At 35.0% G+C, this 24,153-nt stretch overlaps 1 protein-coding gene across 2 annotated transcripts in view; it reads right to left on the reverse strand.

Moving 5' to 3' along the window:
* Positions 1-724: 724 nt before the first annotated feature.
* Positions 725-24,153, reverse strand: part of LOC117908729 (histidine-containing phosphotransfer protein 1-like) — a 29,821-nt gene continuing 6,392 nt past the window's right edge. The window contains exons 6-7 of one of the 2 annotated variants that reach the window (XM_034822418.1): positions 4,668-4,740; positions 725-1,462 (exon numbers count right to left, since the gene is read on the reverse strand). In XM_034822418.1, coding sequence (XP_034678309.1) covers positions 1,424-1,462; positions 4,668-4,740 — 112 coding nt within the window. In that variant the 3' untranslated portion in view covers positions 725-1,423. Of the gene's footprint in view, positions 1,463-4,667; positions 4,741-18,140; positions 18,748-21,117; positions 21,191-24,153 lie in introns of those variants that run through there. The other variant, XM_034822419.1, reaches the window with a different exon arrangement.

Genomic DNA, 24,153 nt, shown 5'->3' on the forward strand with positions numbered 1-24,153 from the left:
TCACAAGTTTGAAAAGGGATGAAATTATCTCTATTTTGAAAAACTAACTTTTCACTTTTTTTTCAACCTAAAAAATACCTATTTTAGACAAAAATACCTTCATTTTTTTCTTGTAAAAATAACAATTTCTTTTAAAACACACATAAAAATAAAAATATGGAAGGATATTTATATAAAAAATGAGTTACCCTTCAAGTTCAAAAATGGGAGAAGTTAATTTTACAAATTTGAGATTTTTTCATCCATTGTAATCAATTAATCCTTTTGCAAAAGTAATTCTTTCTCTATTTTTTTTTGGACAAAGTGGCTACATAATTTAGGCTTGTATTTGAGACAACATAAAACCACAAGCTATTGTGGTGCAAAATTTCCAAGTTTGTTAATGAAACCTTCATTCATCAACATGGTGCTTCCAGAGCTTTTTCAAGGGAAAAATTGTGAATCCTTGTCACCACTGACAGTTATGATCTCTCGAGTAGTATTATGGTCATAATTAGTTGTTTTTCACGGATTTATGGTTTCAATAATATAAAATTTTAAAATAAATTAATGATTTTTTCTTCTTTTTTTTTGCTTGTAACAAATTTTATTTAATGTATTTTATGTAGAAATTGAAAATTTTCTTATCCTCCAGCACCCCCATTGGGCCTGAGGCCTAGAGCGTCATTGGGTTATGGTCCCGCTAGGCCCATTACGGCCCATAATGCCAAAGGATTACCAGAACATTCTCTTTAAATAGAATACAAATCACTTGAATGTGGCAAGAAATTAAATTTACAACTACTATGGGTGAGATGATGTCAAGGAACATGCAAATAGTCTGCATCTCTAAAATTTAAAACAATGTAATTTTTATATTTCACTTTCAGAAGAAGTATCTCTTAGCCTGCTTCTGATCTAGTTTTCTCCAGGGAAATTAACAACAAATTAAATGGGCTGCACAAAGCTGTAAGGCATGTGAGGATGAACCATTGAATCCACTGTTCTAAAAGGAATGCATATGTACCTGCTCAGTGAATTTCTTCAAAAGCTAGTGAAACTGTACTTGCATTTGGGCCCTTTGAGTTCAGGAGCCTGAACACATCAAATGTTCAGAGAAAGATCAAGGATTTCATGGAAAAACAGAGGAAGAAAGGATCATACAAGAGAAGGGCTTGGCAGCAGTTGATGTTACTGTGAGTTATATACTGAACGGAATGTCTGCTATTCATTGGATACTTCAGCCAGTTAGAAGTCATATTCTTCAGAAGTGGGATGAGAGTCCACAGAAGGGGAAGTTTTGAAGCAATATTAACAAAACTCTCTATGAGAGTACCATCTAGTTTCTTTCTGAGAAAGGATAGTATAATAAGTTGTGGGACTCATTAGTGTAAAATCCAGCACCTTAGAGACTCGGTTGAGGCTTCAACAAACATGCAAAATGCTAGCTCTGCCGTGTATGAAGAAATATTTGCACCTCCAGCTGCAAATCAAAACATAAATAAGAAATAAGTTAGCACTGCAATCACTTCATTCTGTAACTGCCTAGAAATTGCTACTGTTCTAGTCTTAATGAAATTTGAAATAACTTTGGGGACTTGACCACAAAAATGATACTGAATAGGTTATCACAGTTTGTTTTGAGCCAAACAAGATTCTGTATCATAAGTACTTGGAACAATGAAGATGCCACATCAAATGATGCACTATAAACATTATTGGAACTCATTTTTCAAAAGATTCTGCAGGCACATGATGCCAGTAATGGAGTCATGGATCAAATCCACCCCATAAATGAAAAAGTATGAAAATGAAGATCTTGAAAAATATCAAAGGAAGGTCATAAAGAAACAGACCAGACTAACATATCAATTGAAGATGTCACTCAACCAAGTATATGCATGAAAATTCTGCCTACATGGTTGTTTTGAACGATAAAAATGTTCCTTTTTTCCTGGATCTACAGAAAAGAAGATGAAATAAATTTCAATATCTTCAGTTGGATTGCAATACATGAAATCTTGGCCTAATTACTTTCAATGTGCGTGCTTGTTGGTCTCATCAATTTTTTTAGAAAATTATTTTCCATGCTCCAACAATTTTCAACACTTGATTCCAAAAGCATTCCCACAAGGTTTCAAAATTTCTGCAATCATAGCACCCCTATGTAATTGATTGTCATCCACATTGGAAGTCATTTGGACCTATGTAATCCATTTAGTTGCTGCCTTTTCACCGCAACTCGATGGACCTATATTATCAAGATTACCAAAAAGCTAGCAGTAGTAGGTGAGGCTAGGACCTTTAGAAGAACAAGACACTTTTAGCTACATTCCATCACTTTCACAAGAATTAGACTAAAATGGTTTTTGCAGTCTCCAAATCCAGAACCTTGTAGCCTAAGATAGGAAAATAAAACAAGTTTATACTAGGGTAACATCCTCCCTCATGTGACACTCCGTACCCACATATGAAGAAACAAATTAGCAGTTACTGATGATAGATAAATAGACAGGGGAGTGAATGGGTAGGGGAAAGTGTTAGGATTAAGATACCAACAGACCTAAAAACTTAAACTCTTCGAATATGGACTGCAATGTATAACAGGCTAACATTTTTTACTCCATAGGTCTTGTTATCCCATCATATCATCACTACTCCCAATAATGGCAGGTTACAGGATCAAATCCCATGAGATTCTCCCACTCCAGCTAGCTGGCGACACGAAATGTTAGGAAATAGCTGTGGGTACATATATGCCCTTTCCCATGAAAATTTGGTAGAGAGGACTAAAAAACTACTTATATGGACTGTTTGTGATATTTCGGATATTACATCGTATCATCACTAGTCCGATTCAACTGATATTATGTAACTACTTGTATTATTTGACAAACACAAAGTCCAATGCAATCATCAAGAGTTTTTTTTTTTTTTTTTTCTTTTTCATTTTCATTTTCATTTTTAATTTTATTTTCCATATAGTTAGAAGAAATTATATTGTCTAGAAAATGCAGTTGTCTCTTTATACCTTTGTTCTGCAAGATTTCGGGTTGTAGGCTTTGCATAGTGTTTAATGTTGCATTTACTGTGTGTCAACGTGCATGTTTATGAGGGTGAGTGTGTAACTTTTGCTAACAATCGTAAGCTGTTGAGATTCAGGGATGAAGTTAGTCAACAAAATACAACCCATAGAAAAACAATCTATTTATTCTTTCTTTATTTTAAATTCAATAGAATGCCATCCATTTGAACCTATTCTGACTTGCAATACATGCCAGTGTGAATGGCTGCAAGCCTGAAATCTTCTTGCACTAATCATATTAAAGGATCAGGCAAAGTGCATAGCTGCTCATACTGGTGAGAATGCAAAGAATTTATACTGTAGAGATCCATCCAGACTGCCTTTTTTTTTTTTTTTTTTGATAAGCAAACACAATTCATTAAAGAGGCTAAAGAGCCCCAACGTATACAGGGCGTATACCAGGCAACAAAGGCCAAACAAGCAAAAAGCCAAAAAACAAACCACCCCTCAACTGGAGGCAATCCACTACAGGAAATCTAAAAGGGAATGCGGCTCCTCTTCCATATACAATTTAGCCCAACCCCAGATATTATATACAAAAGAATGTTTAAACCTCTGAATTGCTAAGACCCCCCCCCCCTAAAGGCTAATCTATTCCTTTCCTTCCAAACCATCCAAAAAATGAATAACGGAATGGAATTCCAGAATTTTTTCCTTTTTTTCCCCACAAAAGAGCCCCCCTAACTATATAAAACCTCCTTTACAGTATTAGGGAACACCCACTTGACCCCAACTAAACCCAACACTAAGTCCCAAAGCACTCTAGCCACTGTACAATGAATAAGTAAGTGATCCACACTTTCCACTTCGCAAGCACACAAAAAACACCTATTAGGGAGCTGCCAACCTCTCTTTTGGAGCCTATCAAGAGTCAAGATCTTTCCCCAAGTCGCTTCCCACGCAAAAAACATGATTTTAGTTGGGACTCTTCCCACCCAAATCTTATTTTTCGGAAAGTTGACATCCATAGATCTATCCAGCCAGCTGTACGCATCCTTCACTCTAAACTGCCCACTTCCCCCTCCCTTCCAAAACACCGAGTCATCCTCCCAAGTTAACCTAATTCCTCTCAACGCTTGGAGCAACTCACCTACCAACTCCACCTCCCAGTCATTAAAATCCCTTATAAAACACAAATTTCAGCCTCCTTCCCCAACATTCTGGTCCCACAAGTCTTCAACCTTCGCATTTCTGTTGGCTGCCAAAATGTAGAGATGCGGGAACCTTTGGGACAGCGCTGCATCCCCGCACCACACGTCAGTCCAGAAACTGATTTAAGGACAAGGATATTATCAACTATCTGTTCCTTGCCATTGTTTGGTTCCACTTGTCACAAGCATTGCAATCTCATCCCTATGTCTAGCTTGTGGTTCTAGTTTGTTCACAGTTACATAGTTCGGCCAAGTATTACAATCACAAAAGCAAACCATAGCTCTGAGTTCAAACATACTTTAACATATGATAATCTACCACACAGGATGGGAACATACTAAGTCAATTTGCACATTCTTTAAACACAAATATACTGCATTTCTCTCTGTATATGCTGAATTTTCAGATGCAGTTGTCAACCAATGGGGTTCAATATGCATGATATGGTTACCTGAAGGACTTCCATGAATTTGGTGTGAAGATGTGAATATTGACGATACAACCTGTACAACAGATTGACACGTCTGGAGGAAAGAAAATGATCATCAAATTAGAAGGTACAGAAGGGCAAGAAAGAAAGAAGGAAAAGAAAAGAGGGAGAACCCTATAGTCAGAATGCTATATTAGAGGCATCCAGTTAGGGAAAAATGGCATCTGCTTGGGAAGGCAGATACTTCGAGACTACAGGACGGCTGAGATATACTATGACTGCTTAGAACCAAAAGGAGGCATTTTATTGTTTATTGTTTGAACAAGAAAAGTTATCCAGTAGAAAAAAATATCAGGTCGTAGAGCTACAGGATACAGAAAATATCAAAATATCTGACATGAAGAACATAATAAGCGTCATCCATGAATCTGATTATAACCATTATCTCTAGTAGTGGATGTCATAGTGGTTCTTGTGGTGACTTTTGTAGTAATCATAGTGGACATAGTTTTTGTGGAGATGGCCAGAATGGTTGACAGAGCATTAGGAAGTGTGATCATCATGGTGATACCAACTATACTGAACCTTGCTATTAGGTAAAATATGATAAACTAGTTATATGCATCAAGTTACTGATGGTACCATATATACAACCACTAAAATCTTTTTCTTCATCAGGACAAACAATTTCTGACTCTAGTTCTTGTGTTGCACTCACTACTCAGCTTAGCAATCCCATTCAAACATTCTGAACTGCTACTCCATCCTCTCTATTGTTACTTTAGTCAATTCAAATAATGTTGCATGTGTAATCCCATCAGCTTCATCTTGGCTTGTTAATTCTGGAGTCAATTCTAAAATACTTGGTAACTCATCCATCTTTTCTAATTTCAAAACTGTTGAACATTATATTGTTCTAGCTGATGGTTTTTCTCAGTTTGTTCTTCAGAAAAGTGTCTTACACTCTACTAAGAGCTTGTTTTGGACTGATTTTGGTAAAAGCACTGGCAAAAGCACTTTTAATCTATAATACTTTTGTCAATAGCACTTTGATTAGAAACACTTATAAGGAGAATCATTTAGTGTTTGGATACATACATACACAATTTCTGTACAGTAGCTTTTCCAAGCATTAGGAAGCACTTCTAATCCAAATAGGCTTAAGTTGTTATCATTATCCTCTAGTGTTTATGTTCCGAATTTTCCATTTAATTTGCTTTCTATGAGTAAATTTACTAAAGCCTGAAATTGTTCCATAACCATATCTCCCAATTCATTTCTTTTTCTTTGAGACATGAGAAGTATGGGTTGTGTTATTTGTATCTTAGTGAACCTCCATCGGTATTGAGAGCTACCTTCCCCTATTTAATGACATTTTTGTTTAGGGTATCCATCATGGCCGAAGTTGCATTTAGTTATACCTAAATTGAGTCATGCATCTAATTTTGAATGTGAAATTATTTAATGTTGGGCTTTTTTATCTAGCTCATGAAAAGTCTCTTAAGCCCATGTATTTGGGTATGTTTTTTAGGAATTCTCTAAGCCCAAATATAAATGGCATTAGGGCTTTGGGATGTTGGTAAAAAGTGGTAGAGAAAAAGAGAAGAAGAAAAGAAGGTTATTTCCTCAGCATTGTTCTAGGGCTCAAAGGTGAAGGTACAAGTTCTTTCATCAACCTTTTGAGGAAACTTCTATTGTATAATTTCTCTTCTTGTTCATTGTTTTCTAGGTGATGGATTCCCACCTTAAGCATTTAACATTGATATATGTTTCCACTAGTTATTAGGGTGAAGAAACTAGTGAAGATTTATTTGTGTTTCCATTTTTATTAAAGTGGAAGAAATTTTCTTTGTACTTTTTTACCTCCCTAAGGAGGTTTTTCACGTTATATTTGGTGCCCTTTTTTCTTTGTTGGATGTTCTTAGAATATTATTGTCCTTTCTTGTTAGATTGTATTATTGTTGAGAGATTGCTATTATTATGGAGGAATCTTTTAACTTGTGCAGGTGAATACTCTATAATTCACATTAACTTACCAACAAGTAGTATTAGAGCTTGGTTGTGGGGATATGTATTCTTCAAATGGATGGAAATAGAAGAGAACTCAACCTCCATGGTAAAACTTAACAATTCAAATTGGGCTATGTGGAAGTCCATGATGGTGAGGAAATTACCATCAAAGATTTGTCAGATACTCCTAAGATTGAAGAAGCCAAACACAAGGATATTTTTGACTTGGAATGGAAGAAGATGAATAAAAAGGCAATTACCTACACTAGGCCTAATTCCAATTTTATAATATGATTCCAATTTTCCAGATTTATCTATCCTATCCATGCATTATACTCTTTTAGTATTCAGGCCTCACATCTCTTGTATTCTACATAACTTGGGTGTATTAGAAGTTGCATAAAAAATCCAAGTCATGGGTTCCTTAAAAGGAAAGAAATTGTTCATAGTTGATTCATGGACTTAGATAAAAATTTGAGGTTGTAGTGCACTACCTCCTAATTGGAAGGATGATTTGTCTTGATCATCATAATGAGGTTCCCATGGTGAGTGCACCAATGTGTATGGTTACACATTGGATAGGACTTATGGTGAGTCATGACATTGGCTATTGAGTAGTTATGATCTCACAAGCTACTATACTGTATGACCTCTCGACCTTGAGAAAATATTAAGCTAGTGCTGAAGTGTTCAATGACTTTGACTTATAGGTAAGACCCAAAGATCATCATTTATTTCCTATGGATTGGGTCATTGTTGATAGAGGCTAGTGGCAATAGGTATACTTAAGAAAGACACCATGATATCTCATTAGTTTGAGACAACGTGTTCTTTGAGGTAATCTTAAGGACATGTGATCAGGAAATCTATGACCATAGTATTTCCTTACTGAAATTTGACATATATTCTTTGTGAGTTAGAATATGTTAATTGATCACATAATAGGAGAATCTGAAACTTAAGAATTATAGAGGTGATCTTAAAAGGATGATAACATTCACTTTGTTTAATTACAAACACTAGTTTATAGGGAGCTCGCGTACAATGGATGGTAGGACACAAACCTAAGTTTGTATCTAGTTGTAATATCATATAATATTGGAGTGCAATTGATTCTCTATAATAGGATGTCAAGCCAATTTATGAATTGGATTATGAAGGAGCAAGTATTTTTCTATGGGTCGCAATAGTCCTAACTTGAGCTCATGATCCATGGTGGCATAGTTTTTTCAGGATTTATAGATTCTATATTCATATGTGTGCATAAGGGTGTTTTGGTAATACACAAGATTGCATAAGAGCTTAAAAATGGTTTTTCTAGAATAAACTAATTAATTAATTGAAGCTCAATTAGGCTAGTTAATTAATTAAGAGCTAAGTGGGCCAAATTAAGTTACCTAAGCTCAAGATGTACGCAAGTCACTTAAGCCCAAGATAGGCACAAGTCACTTAAGCCCAAGACAGGCACAAGTCACTTAAGCCCAAGATGGACACAAGTTACTTAAGCCCATAAGGAGCCTATATAAAACCCACCTTAAGGGTTTAGGGCTCCAATTTTTACATTCTTTCTATTCAAACTTTGAGAAAGAAGAACCATAACCTCCATCTCTTTAGAGAGAATTCTATAAGGGCATGTCAAGATTCAGAAAGAGAGTCATCGAGTGGAATACCTTTGGTTTTTTGAGATTTACAATGCCTCTTCATCAGATTGGATCTAATCTGGGAACATCCAGATCACAGGTATGACTATATAACCTCTAGATCTAAGTTTTAATATGATTATTTATTTATTTATTTTTTATCGGTAAATGAGAATAATTTTGAATAGTGCCAAAAAGGATGCACCAAAGTACACACAATCTATACAACGCGGCTATCCAAAAGCGCCAAAAAAAAAAAAAAAAAAAAAAATCTACTTCCTTCCTCAAATCGAACCGACCCCAACCAATAAATGAAATCAACTATGGACATTGATCTTTCACCTATGAATAGTTTGGTCCAGGTTAACAAGTTACACAAAAACAAGAATTTCAACCTTTGGATAGAGAGTTCCACATTCTCAAAAGATCTTCTATTTTTCTCTTTCCAAATTGTCTAGAAAAGGTACAAAGGTGTTGCCCTCAAAAAAATTTTCCGCTTTCTTCCAACAAAAGAATCGTGTCTTTCTAATAGTGGGCATCACCTAGTAAACATTGAAAAGAGAGAACAATACCTCCCACGACACCCTTGCATTGCCACAATGCAAAAGAATGTGGTCAATTGATCTACTTGTTAGATCTAGCAATCCCCTAGGTAGTTTTTGCAAGCACCTTGACAATCCAATGATTCCCAACACAAATTCCATCATGGATATGGAGTAATCTCCAAATACACTTTAACCCACACAAAAAAATTACACATAAAGTTTTGTTTAATTGCTTTGTGTATTTTTTTTAATGTTCTCAAACATTCTCCTATTTCTCTCCCTCTAAATGGTCCAAAATAAGCATAAAGAAGTTTTGAAGAGTTATCCATATGGAAAATGACATATCTTATCAAAATTAGTTACAAACTCCCTTAGGACTCACACTCAATTACAGTCCTCTCTTAGGACTCTTTCTCTCTCTGAGAAGCCCCATTCTCATCCTATCTATTAGTTATGATAGGCTCTCTCCCTTATTCTTATCTATTATCACAAGTTTAATAGATTCTACAAAACCACTCAAGTAAAGTTTAATATACTAAGAATTGCAAAGTCTTTCAAAGCTCCATAATCTCTTATTTCTTAACTTGGTATCAGAGCTAGTTCACTCAGGTCAATGGCTACCTCCTTTCAAAGCAATCAACAAGTCTCTACTCTATCTCAACTTTCGCTATTTCAAAACCTTGCTCCACTAACATTGAAACTAGATAGAAACAACTACACCTCCTAGCGCTTGCAAGTGTTGCCTGTAGTTTGTGCTCATGAATTGAAAGAATATTTGCAGTCCTCGTGTTGTACTAGCTCACATGGAGTCTCAACTACCTTTGAAAAATTATTCACTACACAGTCAAAAGCATGCACATTGCAACTCCGTTTTCAGCGTCAGTCAATTAAGAAGGGATTCATGAGTGTAAATGATTATATCCTAAAGATGAAAGCTATTGCCGAGAATTTGTCTGCTGCAAGACAATTAGTTTCTGATGAGGAACTAATTTTGTACATTCTTGGAGGAGTTAGGAGTATGATCCTGTGGTTATCAATCTCACCCCTCAATGTGATGAGGTAACTTCGCAAGAACTCCAATTTATGCTGCTAACTTCAACCATAATTTCAAACCTAGCTTCAACTATCAAGGCAACAACAACCAATTTAGTCGAGCTCCAAACAATAATTACTGTGGTAGAAGTTGCGGTTGAGGTGCCTGTAAAGACTCTAATTGACCAACTTGTCAATTGTGTGGAAGACAAGGTCGTGTTGCCATTCGTTGCTATCATAGGTTTGACATCTCATTTAAAGGATCTCAATAGCAAAATCAACATGGACAGAACAACCAACATACAACATTCATTGCTTCATCAGCAACCATCAATGATCAAGATTGGTATATCAATAGTGGAGCCATTAATCACATCATAACTAATCTGAATACACTTTCTCAAAAGACAAAGTACAAATGAGAAGCTGGTCGTAGGTAATGGTCAACTACTTCACATTTCTCATATTGGAAGGTCTTTAATTAATTCAGATGCTGATTTTAAACCATTATTCATGAATCATGTTTTGTATGTCCTGAAAATAACCAAAAACCTATTAAGCATCTCACAGTTTACTAAAGACAATAATGTCATTGCTGAATTTTTACTCTGGTTGTTGTTTGATCAAGGACAAAATTACAAGGAGGGTATTGCTGCAAGGGAAACTTAGCAATGGATTGTACGGGATGGTCATGCCTCACAACAACTCCTCCACCAGTCGTCCTTCAACTTATTTTGCAGATTTTAAGTCCAATAATCAGCCTTGTGCTGTTGAGTCAGTTACAAAGTCCAACCATGAGTCAATCTTTGAGTCCATTCCAAAATAATCAGTCAGAAATTCAGTATTTGGCATAGGAGACTTGGCCACCCATGTGTACCAATTCTAAAGAATGTTATGAATACAATTGGTAATTCAAATAATTTTGAACTTGATTTTTGCACTGCTTTTCAACTTGGAAAGTCTCACCAAATTTCTTTTCAAAACTCAACAAATGTATCATCTTATCCTCTTGAACTAATTCACTCAGACATATGGGGTCCAACACCCATCAGCTTAAAGAAAGAATACAAATATTACATACATTTCATAGATGACTACACAAAATACACTTGGATAGATCCCCTACATTTGAGATCAGAAGCCAAAACCATTTTTCAAAACTTCCAAATCCTAGTTGAAAGACACTTTAATAGGAAATAAAAATACTACAAACTGATTTTTTCTTGATCAAATAGGCATACAATTCAGACATCAATGCCCATACACACACCAACAAAATGGTAGGGTAGAAAGGAAACACATACACATAGTTGAAATGGGCTTAAATTTGTTGACCCAAGCTGTTATGCCCTTATCTTTCTGGTGGAAAGCCTTTAGCATAGCAACCTTTCTCATAAACCACCTACCAACTCCTACCCTTGCCTCTCTTTCTCTAATTGAAGCCTTATTCCATCAAAACCAGATTTCCAATTTTTAAAAAGTTTTGGTTGTGTTTGCTATCTTCACTTCAGACCATATAATAATAGCAAGCTGCAATTTAGATACTCCAAGTGTGTATTTTTAGGTTACAGTGCTCATTACAAAGGTTTCAAGTGTCTACATCCCTGTAGAAGAATTTACATTGCTCATAGTGTCTCCTTTAATGAAAATGATTTTCCCTTTTTACCTGGTTTTCCATGTTCCAGCTCACATCCAGATTATTCTTCTACTGAAAGTTCTTTTTCTCCATATCATCAGTGGATTCCCAAGTTTGATTGTCTAAGTCCAATTGATGTTGGCATGACAGGTTCTAGTGCAGTTCAAAGCATAGAATCCACTACATCCTCACCAAGCTCTTTTGGTTCAGGTCAGAACAACAATCAAGGTAACAATTCTGGTCCTTCCCTCACCAATAATATTGAAATTCCTTCCATTAATTTGTCTGAAGACCTCTCTTTTAAACCTATTGAGAACCATCAAGATCACATACAAAAGCAACCTGACATCGTCCATCCTAATACTAGTAGCATTCCTAAACCTCGTCAAACCTCAGTTTACTCTATGACCACTAGATCCAAATCAGGCATTTCTAAACCCAAGCTCTACCTTACCAACACAAAACCCAAATCAGCATCTGTTTTAATTGAGAACTTAGAACCAATTAGTATTGACCAAGCCCTGCAAAACAAGGATTGGAAGCAAGCTATGGATCAGGAATATGAGGCCTTAATGAAAAATGACACTTGGGTTTTGGTGCCATATGAGGCTGGCATGAACATTGTTGACAATAAGTGGGTGCTCAGGGTTAAGAGAAATTCAGATGGTACAATTCAAAGATACAAAGCCCGACAGTTGCCAAGGGCTTTTAGCAAACACTAGGAGTTAACTACTTTGAAACATTCAGTCCAAAGTGGCAGCTTCAACAATCAGGGTTGTTTTGACTTTGGTAGCAACAAATAACTGGGATATACAACAACTTGATGTAAATAATGCTTTTCTTAATGGAGAACTATAAGAGGAACTGTATATGCACCAATTGGCAGGCTATATCAATCCATTCAAAGCAGAATTTGTTTGTAAACTCACAAAGGCTCTCTATGGATTAAAACAGGCACCTCGAGCATGGTTTGACAAGCTTAAGGTAGCATTAATTAGTCTTGGTTTTGTGAACTCCAAATCAGATAGCTCTTTATTTGTGTTAAGGTCTGGAAAAACAATTGTCATATTGTTGGTATATATTGATGATATCCTAATAACTGGGAGTGATTAAGTGAAGATGAAAAAAGATTATCGAAAGGTTGAATGCACAGTTTGCCTTGAAGAATTTGGGATCTTTGAGCTATTTCCTAGGTTTTCAAGCTCATCGAACAAAGTCTAGAATCTATCTAACTCAGAAGAAATATATGACTGATCTATTGTCCAAGGATAACATGTTGAATGCTAAAAGCAACCCAACACCTATGTGCCAAGGGACAAAAATTGACCTTGCTGATAGTGATTTATTTGAACAACCAACTCTGTATCGGACTCATTGGAGCTTTGCAATTCCTAACTCTAACCAGGCCAAACATATCATTTGCTGTAAACAAATTGAGTCAATATTTGCAGGCACCATCAGTTAATCATTGGAAAGCTTGCAAATGTATACTAAGATACTTAAATGACACTTTGACTATGGGCTTCTCTTCTCACCAACAACAGAAATGACACTAGAAGGGCATGTTGATGTAGATTGGGCTAGTTCCTTGGATGATAGAAAATCCACAATAGGTTATTGTATTTGTCCTGGTGGAAACTTTGTTGTATGGAACTCCAAAAAACAAAAGGTAATACCTCGCTCATGCACTGAATCAGAATATCGTGCCCTTACTCAAGCTGCAACAGAATTTGTTTGGTTACAATCTCTATTCTCTGAATTGGGAATTGAGATAAATGGTTGCCCTACACTCTGGTGTGACAATATAGGAGCTAAACAACTTGCTCCTAACCTAGTCTTCCACTCAAGAACAAAAGACATCGAGATTGATTTTCATTTGATTCGAGAAAAGGTTATTGCCAAACAATTGGAGATGAAATATGTGCCAACAGAAGATCAATTGTTGATATCTTGACAAAGCCGTGATCCATATCTCAATTCCACTTTCTCAAATGCAAGCTTCTTGTTGTTCAATCCCCAAAGTCTCGCTTGAGGTCCATATGTGGAAAATGACCTATCTTATTAGAATTAGTTATAGACTCCCTCAGAACTGAGACTCTATCAGAGCTCTCTCTTAGGACTCTTTCTCTCTCTAAGAAGCCCCATTCTCATCCTTATCTATTAGTTATGATAGGCTCCCTCCCTTGTTCTTATCTGTTAACATAAGTTCTATATATTCTGTAAAACCACTCAAGTAAAGTTTAATATACTAAGAATTGCAAAGTCTTTCAAAGCTCCAGAATCTCATATTTCTTAACTAGAAGCAACTCTTTAAGCCTTTTTCGTCGTAGTTCTGAAAAAAGTTCCATACTAGCTCAAAATGGTATTTCTTATTAAGAAGTGCATCACCCACTTCATTCCAAAAATAAAAATAAAAATAAAAATAAACATGAACTACCACAAAGTAGTCACTTTCGAGCAATGAAGTGGAATATGATGAACTATTTTTTTTTTTCTCCGTTTCATTGATAAATCTATTCGGTATATCGTCCATCCTCTCCTTTTAAGCTAATCTAATGTCATTATCCTACCCTATGTAGTTTCCCATGCAAAAAAGTCAACTATTGATGGTATCCGACAATTCCAAATTATATTATAATGGAACATCTCCATTTTACCACATGATAAAGAGGAACAAATAGACTTGATTGAGAAAATGGAGACTTAGCATCTCCATTTCAGCACATCTTTACAGATAGGAATCAATCTAGGAACATCCAGATTTGAGGTAAAGCACATATATCCAGATCTATAAAGTTTTTAATGGCTATTGCTTCAATTGCGCATAAATCTAGAGAGTCCTAGGGAGATTTAGCATGCACCCTAATGGTCCAAGGATGAGAATGAAGATATCCAAATATTCCCAACACAAACCACTCTAAGGTTCACTCATAACCCGAACTCAAATAAAGTTCTGGATTATATCAAGATAAGTATTCTTCAAATATGCCATTTTTTTTTTCGGTGCATGTAGATGGGGGAGAAAAGCTCTCATTCCACAAGCTTTTTCCACCATTTTGAATAACATAGCAGTAAAAATTGGCTTTATTTATGGAGAAAATGTTAACCCACCACTAATTCAGTTGAAACACATGTTATGCATGAAAGCAAATAACCATCACCTGTGAACATAAGATGTCAAGAGCAAATAATTTATGCAAACGAACAAACACTAGAAGTTAGTAATATTAATAATTGGCCTATATTGCTGTGATGCACAAAGGGAATAAAAGATTACTGGAACATCTACAAGTCACAACCATTAGTAGCAGAAAACTAATTCATGTGGCAATGCCTTTCTTACTGTTCCTTAGATCCATATGCACAGGCCTGCACAAAGAGACGACAAGCATATAGTATGGATTGGGCTCCAATACTGCACCAACAAACATAACAAGCATGTGAACTTTTATTTCAAACTACAAAGAATAGAGCTCCAAGATTTCAAAGCTAATAATGATGTAGAAAAGCAATTGAACTTTGAATAATATTGTCCACAATCTCTCTTTTAGAGGAAAGAAACTTACAATTAAGAAAGTTGAGTGCTATGCAAGAAACCTAAATTAATAGACACCAATGGTATTATGGTGCAATAAATATACCAAGAGAACAATGTGATAGCATGATTTATTTGAATCTTCAAATTCTGTGTAGATGTAATTGAAATCATAGAAATGGATCATCATAATAACACATTGACACTGTCAACTAATGGTGTCATTCTTAATCATGTGAGAACAGGCAGTCCAATGCATCAATCTTGGCTTCTTTGGTCTAGAAAAGAGTGAGGTCATATTGGACCAAAATCTTGATATTTTGGAATCCACACTGGAACTCTGGGAACACATTCTCAAGAGGGAATCCACTATCCATGTCAAGAAAACTTAATATGTCCTATTAATAATTGATAAAAGGTAGGTCACAGAAAACTAATAAGTCCTTTCAACAAAAATTTTCACTAAGATGGTTTTCCATTTATTTGTTAAGACCTATTTATTTTTAAAGCCATTCCTTATAAAAGAACCTTTCAAGTGACTGAAGAGGGATGAGTTGGCGATTCGAGGATTAGAAAAAGGAAAAGATTATCTTGTGGGCCAGTGTAGTTTCTTTTTTAATTGCAACATCTTGATATTAGTGGTAAATGGGTATAACTGTAAATATTTAGGCCAGCAAAATGATTTTGTTGTAATGATCTTTCAGGCACACAATGCTACATTAGTTTTTCTTCACAACGGCTCAACCCAGGCCCCAAGAGATAAATATGTATCAAAAGGTTTCCTTAATGAAATGTTATACAAACTCTATCAGCTTTATATGATTGCCAGGCATGATTCCTCACATATGCAATCATAATGACAGACACTCTCCTAACACACATGCCATAGACTAAAAAAGAAAATAAAAAGCTGCAAAACAATTGCCGTATCCAATCCAATCAATAGAAAAGAAAGATGAAGAAAAGAAAATGCAAAAAAATAAAAACTGATAAAAACTAAAATAAAAATAAAAATTCAACAAGCTTAGGATTGTTAAAAGTATCACTTACAATCCTTGTTTTAGTACACTACATGTAAGGCATGTATAAGTCTAGCACTCAAACTTCAAGTGAAGCACTTGCTTTTAATGACCATATAAAAAATTTATCAGGCCCTTTAATGCATTGGCAAAGAGATGGCTAAATTACCTACAACTACATAATCCTAGCTGGCCAGCACGAACAGCCACTCTTGCATAGTCAACGTTATGTTTTGTCCTGTACAAATTAAACTCAGAAATTTAATACCTAAATCATGAAACAACTACTTAAAAACTTAGGTATAAAAAAACATCAGATTGGGAAATACAGATAGTTGGTAATCACTATGAGGTCCGTCTCAATTTCAGTGCAGTAACTAACTGAAGATTACCGGCCGCTCGTGTTGCTTGAACTGGTTGGAATTGGTCATTCAAAAATCTCTGCAGGGAATAATATCAAAAACCAGAAATAAATAATCAAGAACGTAATTGAAGAAAACCTCATTCATTCTTCAATGATATATTATAACGCTTCAAAATTCAAGCGAAGAAGGATGATCAATCTCCTAATTTCTATAAGTAACAAACTCAATCTGGAATAATTAACAAATACATTAAGCCTTCGTTTGGATTATGGGAAGGAGTGGAAGGAATGGAAGGAATAAAAAAAAGGATGAAAATTACACAAAAATTGATTCTTTTCTCAGGCTATTTTCAACATTTTCCTTTCCTTTCCCATTGCTTTGTCCAATATCCAAACAAAACCTTTAAAAGTGGGCAATAAATCACTTATGCAACAGAGAAACTGCCCAAAATTACGTAAAATCTTATCTATTTTCATTATTTCAACAACATCCAAGAAACAAAATTCAAACCTAAATCTGATGAAAATAACCAAAACTTCCAAGAAGGACGAAAAAATAGACATGGAATCACTCGCCCAATCAAGCATCTCCCTCACAAGCTGATCGACCCGAGCCTGACGTCTCGTTATTTCCATGTTCAATTCAGTTTTATCTGCAATAGAGAAAATAATGGAATAACACTTCCTGTTAACACTCTGTTTGGTTGCTGAGAAAATCTCGCCATCAACTGACACCACCCCTATTTAGCTTACTTTAGTTGAGCACTTCACTTGTATCGACAATCTTCTTTTTTAGTTTTCTTGGATTTTCTCGCACACCAAACAATAGACAGAAAAACAACGATTCTTTTTAGTTTTTTTTTCCTGTCTTTTTAACTCACAGTTATTAGAGCTTCTAATGGTGGAAGGGTTGTATGGTAATTTCATTAGACGATTGATTGTCTGATCAGAAGCGAGATAGCGGGAAACAGAGAAGTGAGAAGTCAGGTGGAAGTAATGGGCCAGTCTCAAATCTTGGCCCATTTTCAATGGGGCACGGTCGGGTTGAGCCCGATCCAATTTAAACTCCCATTTTCCTTTTAAATTAAAAAAAAAATTTAAATTAAGAAATTTTATAATAAGTTTTTAAAATTATCATTAAAATTTTTTAATTTTAAAATAATAAATAATATTTTTTAAAATAGCTTGTAATTATATGATATAACCTCTATCTATAATTTTCAAATTTCATTTAAATTATTATGAAAAGCATAAAAATTAATTAAATAAAAATAAATATAAATTTTGTAAATAATTACAAATAATTTCAAATAAAAATAATTATATTATATCATTATTTTTTTGTATATAATTTATTATTTTAACATAAAATGTATTTTCAAGTTGTACAAGCCATTATTGAATATAGATTTTATTATGCATAAATTATTTTCTTAAAAAAGTTAATCTCAATATTTATTATTATTTAAAATTTTCCCAACAGGGATAACAGAAATATGTCTCAAGTTGTATACTGTTTGGTTGCCCAGAAAGCGCACAAGTTGTGCTGAGGTCCTCATTTATTATTTTGTCATTTATATCTTCTTTTACTTTAAGTTTACAATGTCAATAACAAAATACTCTCATTTGAATCTAATAAAAATGCCTTCAGAACCTAATTTTAAAATAATCCATCATCACCTTAAACATAACTTAAAAAATAGTCTACTTCTCTGAAACTTGAAACAGTATAATTTTTCGATTTCACTTTCAGAAGAAACATATAAGCTTGCATATGATCTAGTTCTCTCCAGGGATTGATGTACAAAATGGTAGAAAAACAACAAATTCAATGGGCTGCACAAAGCTGCAAGGCATATGAGTATGAACCATTGAATCCACTGTTCTTAAAAGGAATGCATATGTACCTGTTGGGTGATCTTCTTCAAAAGCCAATGAAACTGTACTAATATCTGGGGCACTTGGGTTCAGGAGCCTGAACACATCAAATGTCCAGGGAAAGATCAAGGATTTCATTGAAATATTGTAGTGGCTAGTATCAATGGCAGCAGGAGTAATATGAAAAGGAACAAAAGAAGAAGAAAGGATCGTATAAGAGAAGGCTCGGCAGCAGTTGATGTTACTATGAATTGTATACTGAACAGAAGGTCTGCTATTCATTGGACAATTCGGCCAGTTAGAAGTCATAATCTTCAGAAGTGGGACGAGAGTTGTGGGCCTCATTAGTGTAAAATCCAGCACCTTAGAGACTCGGTTGAGGCTTCAATGAACATGCAAACTGCTAGATCTGCCGTCTAAGATACAATATTTGCACCTCCAGCTGTAAATCAAAACATAAATAAGAAATTAGTTAGGATAGTTATCACTTCCATTTTGTCACTGCCGAGAAATTGCTATGGCTCTAGTCTTAATGAAATTTGAAGTAACTTTAAAAATGATACTGAATTATCACAGTTAGTTTTGAGCCATAAAGATCTGTATCAAAGGAATTCTCAAGGAACTAACTATATTGTATCATATCTAGGTGCCACTGCTTGGTACAGTACTTGTAACAATGAAGATGCCACAGGAAATGTGCACGATAAACATCCTTGGAACTCATTCTCAAAAGATTCTGCAGGCACATGATGCCAACAATGGAGTCATTGGATCAAATCCACCCCATAAATGAAAAAGTAAGAAAATGAAGATCTTGAAAATATCGAAAGGTCATAAAGCAGCAGACTATACTAACATATCAATTGAAGATGTCACTCAACCAAGTATATGCACAAAAATTCTGCCTACACATTTGTTTTGAACAATAAAAATGTCCCTTTTTTCCTGGATCTACAGAAAAGAAGATGAAATAAATTGCAATATCTTCAGTTGGATTGCAAGAGATCTTGCCCTAATTATTTTCAATGTGCTTATTTGCCATGCTCCAACAGTTTTCAACACTTGATTCCAAAAGCATTCCCACAAGGTTTTAAAATTTCTGCAACCATAGCATCCCATGTAACTGCAGTCCACATTGGAAGTCATTTGGACCTGTGTAATTTATTTAATTGCTTCCTTTTCACCGCAACTCGATGTTTTTATCAAGATTACCAAAAAGCTAGCAGTAGTAGGTGAGGCATTAGGACCTTCAGAAGAATAAGACACTTTTAGCTACATTCCTTCACTTTCACGAGAATTAGACTAAAACGATTTTTGCAATCTCCAAATCCAGAAACTGTAACATAAGGAAAATAAAACAAGTTTATACCAGGGTAACATCCTCCCTTACGCGATACTCCATACCCTCATGAGAAGAAACAATGGAGGAGTGAATGGTAAGAGAAATTGTTAGGATTGAACAACCAACACACCTAAAAGCTTAAACTGTTAGGATATGGACTGTAATGTATAACAGGCTGACATTTTTGACATTATAGGTCTTGTTATCCCATAGTATCACCACTACTCCCAATAATGGCAGGTTATAGGATCAAGTCCCATGAGATTCTCCCGCTCCAGCTAGCTGGCGATACCAAATGTTAGCAATTAGTTTTGGGTGCATGTATGCCCTTTCCCATGAAAATTTGGTAGAGAGGACTAGAAAACTACCTATATGGACTCCTATTTGTGATATCTAGGATATTACATAAAGTCAAAGGGCAATGGAAATTAGATTTTCCATAGACAAATTTTATTGGTTATTTAAAACACTAAACTATATATAACCCACAAAGTTATTATATGTCTCTTTAATAAAAATAATATGATTCAACTAATATTATGTCACTACTTGGATTATCTGACAAACACAGAGTCCAATGCAATCATCAAGAGTTTTTTTTTTTCCATTTTCATTTTTTTATATTTTATTTTCCATATAGATAGAAGAAATTATATTGTCTAGAAAATGCAACTGTCTCTTTATACCTTTTTATGCAAGATTTCATCCCAGGGTTCTAGGCTTTGCATAGTGTTTAATGTTGCATTTACCTGATGTTAATGTTCATGTGTATGTGGGTGAGTGTGTGTAACTTTTGCTAACAAACGTAAGCTGTTGAAATTCAGGGATGAAGTTAGTCAACAAAATATAAACCATAGAAAAACAATCTATTTAATCTTTCTTTATTTTAAATTTAAAAAAATGCCATCCTTTTGAACCTCATTCTGGCTTGCAATACATGCCTGCATGAATGGCTGCAAGCCTGAAATCTTCTTGCACTAATCATGTTAAAGGATCGAGCAAAGTGCATAGCTGCTCAAACTGGTGGGAATGCAAAGAAGCTATACTGCTGAGATCCATCCAGACCGCCTGGAATGCATCGATAAAATCATTAAAGGACAAAGATGCTATTAACTATCAGTTCCTTGCCATCGTATATTTTTGGTTCCATTTGTCACAAAGAATTGCAAACTCATCCCCATGTCTAGCTGGTGGTTCTAGTTTCTTCAAAATTACATAGTTAGCCCAAGTATTGCAATCACACAAGCAAATCCATAGCTCCGAGTTCAAACATAATATAGGATAATCTCCCACACAGAATTGGAACATAAAAGGTCAATTTATGCATTCTTTAAACACAAATATATTGTATTTGTCTTTGTATCTTTGATGCTGAGTTTTCAGATGCAATTATCAAACAATAAGTTTCAATAGGTATGAATTTTATCACAATTTCCAATATTCATGATGCAATATGCATAATCTGGTTACCTGGAGGACTTCCATGAATTTAGGGAGAAGACGAGAATATTCATTATACAACATGTTCAACGCTCCCACACAGCTGAAGGAAAGAAAATGATTCTAAAATTAGCAGGTGCAGAAAAGGGGGAGAAAGAAAGAAGAAAAAGAAAAGAGAGAGAACCCTATAGTGATATGTAAGAGGCATCCAGTTAGGGAAAAATGGTATCTGCCTAGGAAGGCAGATACTTTTAGGCTACGGGGCAGCTGAGATATGCTATGACTGTTTAGAATCACTAAAGGAAGCATTTTATGTTTTACTGTTTGAACAAGAAAAATTATCCAATAGAAAAAAATATCAGATCATAAAGAAACAGGATATAGAAAATATCAAAATATCTGACATGAAGAACAAAATAAGCCTTATCCATGAATCTGATCATAACCATCATCTCTAGTAGTGGAAGTACTAGTGGTTCTCATGGTGGCTTTTGTAGTAGTCATAGTGGACATGGTTTTTGTGGAGATGGCCAGAATGGTTGACATGGTGTTAGGAAGTGTGATCATTCTGGTGAAACTGACCATACTGAACCTTACTATTAGGTAAAATATGGTAAACTAGTTATGTGCATCAAGTTACTGATGGTACTAAGCAACTACTAAAAGCTTTTGCTTCATCTATCCAAGCAATTTCTGACTCTAGTTCTTGTGATGCACTCACTACTCAACTTAGCAATCCCATCCAAACATTGCGAACTGCTACTCCATCCTCTCTACTATTACTTTAGCCAGTTCAAATAATGTTGCATGTGTAACCCAATCAGCTTCATCTTGGGTAATTGATTCTGGAGCCAATTCTAAAATATTTGGTACTCGTCTATCTTTTCTAATTTCGCAACTATTAAACATCATATTGTTTTCGCTTATGATTTTTCTTAGTTTGTTCTTTAGAAAAGTGTCTTACACTCTACTAAGAGCTCATTTTGGAGTATTTTGGAGTAATTTTGGTAAATAGAAAACACTTGTAAGGAGAATCATTTAGTGTTTGGATAATACATATATATATAGATATATGTTTTTTGATAGTGTTTTTAGCAATGTATTTTAACAAAAGTGATTTTGGAAGAACCCTCTACTAAGATATTAAGTCAGCATGTATTCACAACTGTGATTTATTAAGTTAGTTGTGATTTACATTTGTAATTGATTATATGGCTGTGATTTATACAACTGTATATTATTTTATATGGTTGTCTATTATTCTGTATAGCTGACTATCATAAAATAGTCTTATGTACCCTGTATAAATATCCTTGAGATATATGAAAATATTTATTTGACAATTTATCAAGTTGTTATTAGAGCAAAAAGCAGAAATTTCCGTTGCTGCCAAGCCAACACTTCTTCCCTTCCTTTTCACCCTCTTCGTTACCATATCATGTCTGCAAAAACAGATGTGGGTATTTTTTATAGTGAAAAGTCATCCATGGTGACCATTTATAAGATTACCTCTTTAACAATTTCTATTAAGTTGGATGAAGCTAATTATTGTGTTTGGTCTCAGATTTTGGAGATACATATTGCTTACAGAAAGAAGAACAGATAAATCACAAGAAGGAAGGTTGCACCTGTAGAAGATGACCCACACTATGATGAATGGGAAGCTCAAGACGCTTTAGTCAAGTCTTAACTTATCAATTCCATGATTGATTGGCTGATGTCATACTTTATGCAGTGTAGAACAACTAAGGAAGTTTGTCATGCAGTCAAGAGGAGCTATCTTCATGTCCCTAACTCTTCTCAAGTATATGAAATAATAAAGAAATCCTTTCAATCACACCAAGGTAGTCACCCTCTTGCAGAATACTACAATGGGTTAAACTCAATATTCATGGAGCTTGATTATCAAACCCAATGATATAATTTGTGTAAGTGATATTGAGAAATAAAGGAAGTGTACTGCTAAGAATCGGGTTTATATATTTTTTACAGGTCTTGATCACAGTTTGGATCAAGTTAGTGGTCACGTTTTGGCCACCTCTACTTTACCCAGTATAGAGGAAGCTCATTCACTAGTTTTTCGTGAATTGTAGAGGCAGACACCTCTCCTTTACCCATTTGGCTGAGGTCCAAACAATAATTAACGTGGTCAAGGTGCCCATAGAGACTCTAATAGACCAACTTGTCATTTGTGTGGAAGAGAAGGTCATGTTGCCATTCGTTGCTATCATAGGTTTGACATCTCATTTCAAGGATCTCGACAACAAAATCAACATGGACAAAACAACCAACATACAACATTCATCGCTTCACCAGCAACCATCAATGATCAAGCTTGGTATATCGATAGTGGAGTCACTAATCACATCACAACTAATCTGAATACACTTTCTCAAAAGACAAAGTACAAAGGTAATGAGAAGCTGGTTGTAGGTAATGGTCAACTACTTCCCATTTCTCATATTGGAAAGTCTTTAATTAATTCAGATGCTGATTTTAAACCATTATTCATGAATCATGAATAACCATTACATTGCATGTCCCAAAAATAACCAAAAACTTATTAAGCGTCTCATAGTTTACTACAGACAATAACGTCAATGCTGAATTTTACTCTAATTGTTGTTTGATCAAGGACAAAATTACAAGGAGGGTACTGCTGAGTACCATGCCTCACAACTTAGCGATGGATTGTATCGGACGGTCATGCCTCACAACAACTCCTCCACCAGTCTTCCTTCAACTTATTTTGTAAATTTTAAGTCCAATAATCAGCCTTGTGCTGTTGAGTCAGTTACAAAGTCCAAGAGTCCAACAATGGGTCAATCTTTGAGTCCGTTCCAAAATAATCAATCAAATAAATTCAGTATTTGGCATAGGAGACTTGGCCACCCATGTGTACCAATTCTAAAGAATGTTATGAATACAATTGGTATTTCAAATAATTTTGAATTTGATTTTTGCACTGCTTGTCAATTTGGAAAGTCAACACAAAATTTCTTTTCAAAACTCAACAAATGTATCATCTTATCCTGTTGAACTGATTAACTCAGACATATGGGGTTC

Source organism: Vitis riparia, chromosome 19 (assembly GCF_004353265.1).
Source record: "Vitis riparia cultivar Riparia Gloire de Montpellier isolate 1030 chromosome 19, EGFV_Vit.rip_1.0, whole genome shotgun sequence".
Lineage (NCBI taxonomy): Eukaryota > Viridiplantae > Streptophyta > Magnoliopsida > Vitales > Vitaceae > Vitis > Vitis riparia.